General features: G+C 47.3%; 1 protein-coding gene across 2 annotated transcripts in view; it reads left to right on the top strand.

Moving 5' to 3' along the window:
• The first annotated feature begins 3,454 nt into the window (after positions 1–3,454).
• Positions 3,455–11,783, top strand: part of RIMKLB (ribosomal modification protein rimK like family member B) — a 54,573-nt gene continuing 46,244 nt past the window's right edge. Inside the window, exon 1 of one of the 2 annotated variants that reach the window (XM_033924067.1) lies at positions 3,455–4,170. Coding sequence is in view for 1 of the 2 variants with exons in the window: in XM_033924064.1 (XP_033779955.1) it covers positions 4,400–4,437 (38 nt within the window). In the remaining variant the exon portion in view is untranslated. Of the gene's footprint in view, positions 4,171–4,288; positions 4,438–11,783 lie in introns of those variants that run through there. The other variant, XM_033924064.1, reaches the window with a different exon arrangement.

Raw genomic sequence — 11,783 nt, 5'->3', positions numbered from 1 at the left:
GTCTGTTCTGGGGCCGGTGCTATTTATTTATAAATGATCTGGAAATTGGAATGACAAGTGAGGTGATTAAATTTGCAGATGACACTAAATTGTTAAAAGTTGTTAAAACGCATGCAGATTGTGAAAAATTGCAGGAGGTCCTTAGGAAATTGGAAGACTGGGCATAAAAATGGCAGATGAAAATTTAATATGGACAAATACAAAGTGATGCACATTGGGAAGAATAACCCGAATCATAACCGGATGCTAGGGTCAATCTTGGGGGTTAGTACTCAAGAAAAGGATCTGAGTGTCATCATAGACAATACAATGAAACCTGCCCAATTTGTGGCGACAGCCAAAAAAAAACAAACAAGCTAGGAATTATTAAAAAAGGGATGGTTAACCAGACCAAGAATGTTATAATGCCCCTGCGACCTCACCTGGAGTACTGCATTCAATTCTGATCTCCTTATTTCAAGTAAGATATAGTGACACTAAAAAAGGTTCACAGAAGAGCCACCAAGATGATAAAGGGGACGGAACTCCACTCGTATGAGGAAAGACTAAAAAGGTTAGGGCTCTTCAGCTTGGAAAAAAGAGGGCTGATTTTTAACTCCGTCAAAAAATTACAAAGACCTAGGGGACACTCGAAGTTACAGAGAAATATTTTTAAAACCAAGAGGAGGAAATATTTTTTCACTAAGAGAATAGTTAAGCTCTGGAACGCATTGCCAGAGGTTGTGGAAAGAGGAGATAGCGTATTTGATTTTAAGAAGGATTTGGACAATTTCCTGGAGGAAAAGTCCATAGTCTGTTATTGAGAAAGACAGGGGGGAAGCCACTGCTTGCCCTGGATCAGTAGCATGGAATGTTGATACTCCTTGGGTTTTGGCCAGGTACTAGGGACTTGGATTGGCCACCGTGAGGATGGGCTACTGGGCTTGATGGACCATTGGTCTGACCCAGTAAGGCTATTCTTTTTCTATTTTAATTAGAATTTACTCTGTTATTTATTATTTTATTATTTTCTTTGTATTTTTACTTTCCTATTGATGATGGAGTTATTTTCTTTTTTGTTTAGTATTATGTAAACTGCTATAATGAGATATTGAACAGTAGTCTATAAACATAAACATATAATCATTGTGGAGGACACATCCAATATTCCAGAACCTGAGGAGATCATAAATGGGGATCAGGATGAAAAGCTGGTCCAACTAGAGGTAAGACAAATCACCGGGTCCGAACGGCATCCACCCAAGGGTACTCAAAGAGCTAAGGAACGAAATAGCGAACCACTTCGCCAAATATGTAATCTATCCTTAAAAACTGGAGAGATACCGGAGGACTGGAAAATAGCAAATGTCACGCCCATCTTTAAAAAGGGTTCAAGGGGTGACCCAGGAAACTACAGGCCGGTGAGCTTGACCTCGGTTCCGGGAAAGATGATGGAAGCACTGGTTAAGGACAGCATCTGTGAACACATAGAAAACAATGGACAGCTGAAGGCGAGCCAGCACGGCTTCTGCAAGGGAAGGTCGTGCCTCACAAACTTACTGTACTTCTTTGAGGGAATAAACAGCCAGATGGATAAAGGGGAATCCATGGACATCATTTACCTTGATTTCCAAAAAGTCTTCGACAAGGTACCCCACAAACGGCTGCTTAAGAAGCTGTGGAACCATGGGGTGCAAGGGGATGTCCACCGATGGATCAAAAACTGGCTGGCAGGCAGGAAACAGAGGGCTGGAGTAAAGGGCCACTACTCAGACTGGCTATGGGTCACGAGCAGAGTTCTGCAGGGGTCGGTGCTGGGACCGCTCCTGTTCAATATATTTATTAATGACCTGGAGGCGGGAACAAAATGTGAGGTTATAAAATTTGCGTATGACACCAAACACTGCAGCAAAGTTAGAACCGTGGAAGACTGGCAAATGAGCTTTAACATAGAGAAATGCAAGGTCATGCATGTAGGGAAAAAGAACCCATTCAGCTACAAAATGGGGGGGATCACTGCTAGGGGTAACCTTGAAAGAGACCTAGGGGTGATGGTAGACACAACATTGAAGGCGTCAGCACAATGCGCGACGGCCTCAAGGAAAGCAAACCAAATGTTGGGTATCATTAAGAAGGGTATCAAGGCCAGGACGAAGGAAGTCATCATGCCACTGTATCGTGCAAAGGTGCGCCCGCATCTGGAGTACTGTGTCCAGTACTGGTCGCCGTACCTCAAGAAGGACATGGCAATATTTGAGGGAGTCCAGAGAAGAGCGACTAAACTGATAAAGGGTATGGAAAACTTCTCATATGCTGATAGATTGAAAAAGCTGGGGCTATTCTCCCTGGAAAAGTGGAGACTTAGAAGAGACATAATAGAAACCTTCAAAATCCTGAAGGGCATTGAAAAGGTAGACAGGGACAGATGCTTCACAATGTGGGGAATCACAAGTACAAGGGCGCACTCGGAGAAATTAAAAGGGGGCAGGTTGAGAACAAACGCTAGGAAGTTTTTTTTTACCCAGAGGGTGGTGGACACATGGAACGCGCTTCCGGAGGCCGTGATAGGCCAGAGCACGTTACAGGGCTTCAAAGAAGGATTCCTAGAGGATAAGGGGATTGAGGGGTAGAGATAGGAGCTGAGCTAGGTTATAGGAATAGTCAGGGACCACTGCAAAGGTGATAGGCCTGAGGGGCCGCTGCGGGAGCGGACCGCTGGACGGGATGGACCTCTGGTCTGACCCAGCGGAGGCAAATTCTTATGTTCTTATGCCTGGAAATCTGGATTGCCTGTCAACATCTCTGGTGACTCCAGACTGAGGCTTGGATTCGGAACACTCCTTGGTTGAATAGCGGATACCATTAAAAAAAAAAAAGAGGCTATACGGGTTAGAGAATGACACAGGGACAAATTGGTCCCCGTAGGAACTCAATTTCCCCATCCCGTCCCCATGAGTTTTGTCCCTGTCCCACTCCTGTAAGCTCTGCCTCAACCACACAAGCCTCCAACACTTATGATTTTAAAGTGTTTGAGACTTGTGCAGATGAGGAGGGAGGACATTGGTAACTGGTTTTAAGAAAGGCTTGGACAAGTTCCTGGAGGAAAAGTCCATAGTCTGTTATTGACAAAGACAGGGGGGAAGCCACTCCTTGGGCTTTGGCCAGGTACTAGGGACTGGGCTTGATGGACCATTGGTTCTGTTCTTATGAATGGGGCAGGGACGGTGGGGTGGATGGCTGAAGTTTCTCTCCCAGTCTGACTAAAGAGCTTTGATGAGACTCAGGAGGAGGAAAGCAACCGAGCAAGTGGTGCCAAGGATGGCTCGCCTCCTCTTTTCTCTTGACACGAACCAGCCTGTGCAAGACAAATCTTGTGACTACAATTAAATATTATGTAAGAAAAGGGAGCAGGACCAACCCAAGTGCAGCAGCTGAGGGCTGAGTCAGTGAGTCGGTGGCGAGGCGGGAGGGTCAGAGGTCGCTCTTTCCGCTCAGGCGCTCTTGGGGGCCTGTCCACGCTCGCGCCGCCCCTCTTCCCGCCCTCGTCACGCGCTACAGAGTCCGGGCGCCCGCGGGCACGCGCTCGCGCCCTGGGGGTAACCGTCATCTGCGGATCACGCGCTGCTTAACCCCCCCCCTCCCCCGGTAAGCGCAGCGCCGAAGCTCGACCGCGGGTTCTAAGCAAATCAACAATCGGGTCATTGTCCGAGCGCCCCGCCCCTTTCCCCTCCGCCCACGGCGTTTACTACTGAAGGGGAGGCGTGGCGCTCGGCGAGGGGGGCGCGTGCCTTGTCACCAATCGGCGGGGCAGAGGGCGGCGGCTCCTCGGGCCGCGGACCAATGAGGCGGCTGAGGGTGGGGCCACGGCCCGCAGCGTGAGCCCGTGCGTGGAAGGGTGCCAAAGTGCGCACCCACAGGCTCGCTGGCGGAAGAGAGGCAGGGAGCGAGCGCGCGCGCGGGGACCCGGCTCAGGCGCCACGAGGAGCTGGGGGTGTGAGCTCGCGCCGCCAGACGACGAACGAAGGCGCGCGTGAGGGCCGAGAAGGGCGGGAAGCGCGCGGGCTCCGGAAAGGCGAGGCGAGGAGAAGCGGCCGGTCGCTGTATGGGGCTGAGGGGGCGGGGAGGCGCGCTCGACCACCACCACGTGGCGCCCGTGAGAGCGAGCGAGTGAGCAGCCCATCGGAGCCTCTGGTAAGCGCCGTCCCGGCTGCCTCCTTCCCCTTTGCCCGGCTCGGTGGGTGTGGACGGAGCGCTTCGTGCCATTGGCCGCTCTCTCGGGTCCTCCGCGCTTTGTCTTTTGGAGGAGGGCCCGGGGGGGGGGGGCGATGGGGGCCGCCCGATCTTTCTGGCACGTGGGCTTAGAGGTGGAGAGGAAGGGCTGGACTGTCATCTCTCGAGGTGTGTGCTTTCTCACTTTAGAATGAGTCCAGGCTTCTTACTTTCCTCCTCCTGCTCCAGGTACGTTTAATTTTGCTTTAACCGAGGTGAAACACACCTTGTTTTAATATATGTATCGCTTTCCTGCCTTTACCTAGATCTTCAAAGGGACATTGATGGATTAGAGGAAAATCAAAGGGTTGGCTAAGATCAGGTTTAGATTTAAAAAACAACGTTAAAATATGTACAGTATGCTGATATATGGGGAATTAAACTAAACTTGTACACAAGTCCAAAAGATGCTGCATTCTGCAGAATAAAGAATGAAAAGGAAATAGGTTTCATTAGGGTTTAGAAACATAATTGCGTTTGTTGATGGCACAAAGTTCTTAAATCGCAAGAGGACCATCAAAACTACAGATGACCATTTACTTTGAGCAAGTGCTGCATGTGGGTGGCAAAGAAGAATGTGATTCAGGGTTTCATGTTAGGAGTCGTCATCTAGGAAAAGAGTTTAGGTGTCGTCATTGAGGATAGGTTCAAACCATTAGCTTAGCATGCAGGGGTGGCTAAGAGAGCAAATAGAATGATAGGAATTATTGGGGAAAGGTTTGTAAACCAAAGAGGAGAATGTTATACCTTTATCGCAAAATACTGTGTGCAGTTCTTGTCACCACATCTCAAAAAAGTATAGCAGAATTAGAAAAGGTACAGAGAAGGGTGACAAAAATAATAAAAGGAATGGGATGACTAAGCGATTAGAGCTCTTCAGCCTGGAGAAGAAACAGTTTGGGGAGATATGATAGTCTATAAAATACTTAGTGGAGTGGAACAGGTAGATGTGAATTGCTTGTTTGCTCTTTCCAAAAAATATTAAGACTAGGGCATCCAATGAAGCTACTAAACAGATTTAAAATTCAAAAATTATTTCTTCACTCAATGTGTAATTAAAGTCTTGAATTTGTTTCCAGGATTTGAAAAAGGCTTGGTTAACTAAAAGAAAAATCCATAAGCTATTATTAAGATGGAATTGGAGAAATCCACAGCTTGCTTATAAGAACTTAAGAATAGCCGAACATAAGAATTGCCGCTGCTGGGTCAGACGAGTGGTCCATCGTGCCCAGCAATCCGCTCACTCGGCGGCCCAGTGCTCTAAATGAGCCCAGCCTCATCTGCGTACTTCCAGTTGAGCAGGAACTTGTCCAACTTTGTCTTGAATCCCTGGAGGAAGTTTCCCCCTACGACGGACTACGATAGAGCGTTTCAGTTTTCTACCACTCTAGGTGAAGAAGAACTTCCTTACGTTCGTACAGAATCTATTCCCTTTCAACTTTAGAGAGTGCCCTCTCGTTCTCCATTCTTTGGAGAGGGTGAACAACCTGTCTTTATCCACTAAGTCTATTCTCTTCAGTGTCTTGAATGTTTCGATCATGACCCCCCCCCCCCCTCAATCTCCTTTTTGGAGAGATAATAGGCCCTGTTTCTCTAATCTCTCGCTGTACGGCAACTCCTCCAGCCCTTTAACCATTTTAGTTGCTCTTCTCTGGACCCTTTTGAGTAGTACCATGTCCTTCTTCATGTACCGGTGGTCCATCTAGCCCAGTATTCTGTTTCCACAGTGGCCAATCGGGTCAGAAGTACTTGACAAAAACCCAAATAGAAGCAATGTTGCATGCTACCCATCCCAGGGCAAGCACTGGTTTTCTCCATTTCTGTCTTAATAGCAGACTATGGGCTTTTCCTCCAGGAACTTGTCCAATCTTTTTTAAACTCATCTACATTTACCAGTTACGATATCCTCTGGTTCCAGAGGTTAACTATTCTCGGAATAAAAAAATATTTCCTTCTATTGGTTTTAAAAGTATTTCCCTGTAACTTTGAGTGTCCCCTAGGATAAGCAACATAAAATCTGTTTTACCTGCGTTGGCCCTCTTGGCACCAGGATACTGATTTTGATGGACCTTCAGTCTGTCCCAATAAGGCAGTCTTAGTGTTCTTATTTGTAAAACTGAAGGGGTTGGGTTTTCATCTTATGAAGATTACTTCTGGCAGAATTCTGCCCCTGTCCTCTCCTTTTCCCCCGTGTAGGTCTGGCTTCTCTCTGACCCCCCCCCCCCAGGTCAGACATAACTGCAGGCCTCTCAGAGAAGCAGTAGCGGCAGCATTCTGAATGGGCTGCTTGTGGTTGGCCCTACCAGGGCCTTCCTCTGACACATCACTTCCTGTAGATGAATGATGTGGCAGAGGGAAAGCCCTGGAAGGATCAGCCGCAAGCAGCCCATTCACAGTGCTGCCTCTGCTGGCCAACTGCCACCACTGCTGCTGCTCGAGGAGAGGGATTCAATTGGAAGAAGAAGCAAGACCCGCACAATAAAGGAGGAGGAGACAGCGACATGGATGCTGGACCGCAATTTGGGGTGAACATAGATGCTAGGCCCATGGTAGGGGGTAGATGAGGGGACATGGCTGCTGGACTGCAAATGGGGGTAGAGGTGGGAGAGACATGGCTGCTGAACCCATAAGTAGAGGGGAAAGGGGGGGAGAGAAATGCCAGACCATGGGAAATAGGGAAGGGATTCAGAATGCAAGTGAGAAAGGTGGTAGGTGGGGTGAGGGAACATGAATGCTGGACCTGCAAGTGGGGGTGGGTTGTATGGTAATATTAATAGTAGCAGTTTATATACAGCAGTACCGTGAAGTTAGACAGAGAAAGATTTTGACCAAGACAAAAGGGGATAGGAAGGGAAGAATAAATTATTAGCCAGTGGAGAGAGGGGGGAGAAAGATGCCAGATTATGGAGGCCTACCCCTTCACTTTTAGTTTAAGTCTACTTTCCCATCCCTCCTCAAGGTCCTTTTCTATCTCTCTCTCCGCCTCCTCCCCCCCCCCCCCCAATGTCCAGATCCAGTGTCTCTGAAAAGTTTTTAAAAGTTACCGACAAATTCATACGCCCTTTCCCCAGTAATATCAACCATAACCCGCCCCCAAACTCGCTCACATTCTTCTTTCTGAAACTCCCCGAGCACGGAAACAACCAATTGTACCACAAAATCACCCTATACTGAGCAACAGATGCTCTTCTGAGCTATTAACTCCTGCGCTGTAGTGTCCAACTTTTCGACTTGAGTCACAGTTGCCAAATACAAATTGTTTGTTTATCTGCACAGTGAGAGGATAACTTACATGGATCAGCAGGTTCAACTCTAGAGAACTTTACAAAACCCACCGAACCGCTGAGGCTGTCCTGCAGGATTAAATAAAGGGGGTGGCTGACAGTTTCACGCCATAGCTCCTCCTCAATTATCTTCCATTCGACCCCTCTACATACAAAATAATAAAAAGGAGGGGGGGGGGAGGTGAACAGAATTAAAATAAATGCAGGATCAGACTTAGAAGTCAGCGGCCCATCAGTCTGCCTTAGGAGGCCTGCATTCCGTCTTCAGCTCATCTCCCTTTCAACTTTCTTTTAGGCTTCCCTCTGCTGCGAATTTTGACTATTTTTTTAATTTTTTTTTTTTTTAACAAAACTGGTGGGATATGGGAAAAAAAGACTACAAGAAAAATCTCTCCTGGCGTGGCAATTAGTAACAGTGGGATCTGAATCGCCAGCGCATTTTCTCATTACACGAAGGGTGTCACCGCTCAGGGAAGGAAACACAGACGGTACAGTTGGTGGCAGCACATGCACACACACAGACACCTACACACACCTCACACTGATGAAAGCTACTGGTAAAAAATAAATAAATAACCCACCAGTTTACCTCCAAACCTCCTCCCTCACTCTTCAGGCTCCTACCCCAGTTGTTGGCCGTCCGCCCCAAGACCTCTCCACTCCACGAGTTGTAAATTAAGTGCTACCAGTCGGTGTGGGTCTGTCCAAAGTTTTTTGCTCTCCTCTTTGGCCATGTCGGGCTCGCTAGTGTTGGTGCTCTTCTCGTAGCGACGGCGGCACGGCTCTTTTTCAAAGTTGAAGCTCCTACTGCGGCTTCGGAATTTTCATTGGCTCAGCTAGGGCACAGTGGACCAATCACAAATGACCTCAGAGTTCTAAGGTTGTTTGTGATTGGTCTGTTGTGCTGCAGCTGAACCAATGAAAAAAAACCCTCAGCAATAGGCGGTCCGGAACCAGCCAAAAAGTAGCCCAATAAAGCGGAGAAATTTGTGAGCTCCTGTAATGAGAACCGCTGTAGCCAGTACTGTCCCGTCAACTAGATTTTGAAGGGTAGTTGTGGTTTCAGTATTTAACAAGTGTCGTTCCAGACTGTCTGTCTGAAATTCACAGCCAAGCACTCACTTAAATTAGCCGAGCGGAGCGCCCGGCTAAAAGTCGCTGGGGAGAACACTGATGTGATTTTACTTATGTCTTTATTTCATTGTGACCCACCTTGGGGAAAGGTGGTGTATAAATAAACAAATACAAATACTTTATCTGACTAAACAAGGAGGTACGAGTTTGCAACCCTTTGCATGGAAGCAATCCTGATTTGAACTTGGGCGACTGCTCAATTTAGCAGGAAACCAGAATATATTAGCAGACAAACTTCTTCAACCCTACAAATAGTTTCTCTTACGTTGGATTTCCTTCCATCTGGGGAACACCAGATATAGATCTCTTTGCTTCTCTGTACAACAAACTATTCTTGTTGGGGCGGGGCCTGCTTCGGGCCTTCAATTCCCTTCCCTTTGGGCCGTCGCTTGATAAGTTACGTCCCTGTGTGGTGGGAGGAGTTGGCGGGCGATCGGTGCGGGGACAGACTGCTCTCCCTGGATGACCGCAATGGGTGATGATGCTTCTCCTTCCTGCATGCTGGGCGGGAACTGCTTCAATGGCCCTTTGGTCTGTCCCTGAGCCGGAGGATCGGGAACGAGTTGGCTGGTCAGATGTTGGAGAGGCTGTGGAGGGAGAGCCCGCAAATGTTGTGTGCTGTGCCCTTGTGGTTGGTGGATCAGCTGTGCCTGCCTCCTCCTTTCTACCTGCAATCTTCGGCCGTTAGCCCTTATCCAAGATTGGGATCTAGAGATCATCTTCGGCCAGTGATACTTATCATCGAGGGTTCTTCTCGGCCATTGTATCCAGCTGTTGCCTTACATTGATTAGAGCCCAATTGGACTTCTATTCTGTCTTGCTTGGACTGCTTTGGGTCTTTGAGGTTTTTTATTTACTTTAATGTTCTTTTTTTATTATTTGAATTGTTATTTCTTCACTATTTAATAATTGTTTTGTCAGGTAGTTTAGCTAGATTGTGAGCCTTCGGGACAGTTAGGGAAGTTCCAAGTACCTAATTTTATTTTATTGTAACCAGTGCTGGGCTCCTGGGGAGGACGGGCTATAAAAATGAACAAATAAATAAATTCTGCTCCAGTCCTTATACCCCCAATTGCCTGGTGTCGGATGTCTCATTTTCTTCTACACATTTCCTTCGATACCTCTCATCAGGAAAACTCTACTCAGCCAAGATCAGAGCACCTGGAAAATCGTCTTTCTCATCGCCCTTACCTCTGCACTAGTGTTGACCAATTTGTGATTTGAATCGATTCACTTAGGGTGAATCGATTCAAATCGGTTTGTTTTGGGGGAAAATTGAACTTACTGATTCGTCGGCCCCCTTGCTAGAGACCCGTTCGGGCTTCCCCTCTTCCACCGGAGTCCTTCCATCTAATGTAACTTCCGGTTTTGCAAAACCGGAAGTTACATCAAAAGCAAGGACTCCGGTGGCAGAGGGAAAGCGCGAACGGGTCTCTGCGTGCAGCAAGCCTCTCTCCTTCCCAGCTGGAAGTATTTTCTCCTCTCTGGCCAGGCAAAAGCAGCGGTAGCGAATACGATTCACTACCCTGCCGCTACTCCAGGTGTCTTCTCTCCATTCGGCTGCCCAAGCGGAAACAGGAAGTTTTCACTGAGGGCAGGCCGCAGTGGAGAGAAGACGCAAGGAGTGGTGGCAAGAATAGATCTCTAAATAAATACTGCCACCGGCAACATGTTGTAACGTCAAAATAAAGGTAGATGGGGGTGAGTTGGTTGACTGGAGGAGAGATGGGGAGAAGATGGAGGGGGAAGATCATGGAGAGGGGAGTTGTGGGGGAGGGTTAGAAGAAATACATGGATCTAAAAACAGGAGAGGGAGACATGGTGACCAATGGGATTTAGGGAAAGAAGTTAGACACAAGGGATGGTGTAAAGGGGGGATAGAGATACTGGATAGGAGGGTAGTTAGAAAGAGAAAGGGAGAGCTGCTGGATGAAAGAGTAGTTGAGAAAAGGAGAGATGGTGGATCTGGGGATAGCAGGGTCCATTGCTACAGCTATGGGACTAGAGACGAAAAAAGGAAAGATGCAAGACCTCCGAGGGAGGGGAGTGAAATGGAAGGGGAGGACAGAGATGGAAGATGGATGGTTACCACGGAAAAAGAAAACGACAAATGGGCAAGAGACCCTGGCAAGCACGTTATCAGAAGATGTTTGTTGCAGAGCCTGGGACCAACATGATTTGAAAAATGACCAGACAACAAAAGGTAGAAAAAATAATTTTATTTTCTGTGTTGTGATTACAATATGTCAGATTTGAAATGTGTATCCTGCCAGAGCCTTACGTCTGTTCCTGGAAAGATGGTTGAAGCACTGATTAAAGATAGCATAGTACGGCACTTGGATACACACGACCTGATGAAGTCAACATGGCTTCAGGAAAGGGAAATCATGTTTAACGAATTTACTTCAATTTTTGAGACCGTGAACGAACAAATTGATAGTGGAGAACCGGTGGACATAATATACGTAGACTTCCAGAAAGCTTTCGACAAAGTTCTACACGTAAGACTTCTCAGGAAACTACAAAGCCATGGAATAGAGGGGGATATACAAAGATGGATAGGCAAATGGCTGGAGAACAGAAAACAGAGAGTGGGCATAAATGGGAAGTTCTCAGATTGTCAGAAAGTGACTAGTGGTGTATCCCAGGGCTCGGTACTTGGGCCGATCTTATTTAATATTTATATCAATGACCTAGAAGAAGGAACATCCAGTGAGATCATCAAGTTTGCAGACGACACCAAGCTATGCCAGGCGATCAGATCTCAGAAGGATAGCGAGGAACTCTAGAGCGACTTGTGTCATTTAGAGAAATGGCAGATGAAGTTTAATGTGGAGAAATGCAAAGTAATGCATTTAGGCAGAAAAAATAAGGAATACGAGTACAGAATGTCAGGTGCAACTCTGGGTAAGAGCAAACAAGAAAAGGACCTGGGTGTACTGATAGATAGGACCCTGAAACCGTCAGCACAATGTGTGGCGGCGGCAAAGAAAGCAAATAGGATGTTGGACATGATAAAGAATGGAATCGCGAGTAGATCGTAGAGGGTCATAATGCCGCTTTATAGGGCAATGGTCAGACCCCACTTGGAATACTGCGTCCAACATTGGTCTCCCA

Source organism: Geotrypetes seraphini, chromosome 16, assembly GCF_902459505.1.
Source record: "Geotrypetes seraphini chromosome 16, aGeoSer1.1, whole genome shotgun sequence".
In the NCBI taxonomy this organism is placed as follows: Eukaryota; Metazoa; Chordata; class Amphibia; order Gymnophiona; family Dermophiidae; genus Geotrypetes; species Geotrypetes seraphini.
This window is presented reverse-complemented; position numbering and strand designations above follow the sequence as displayed.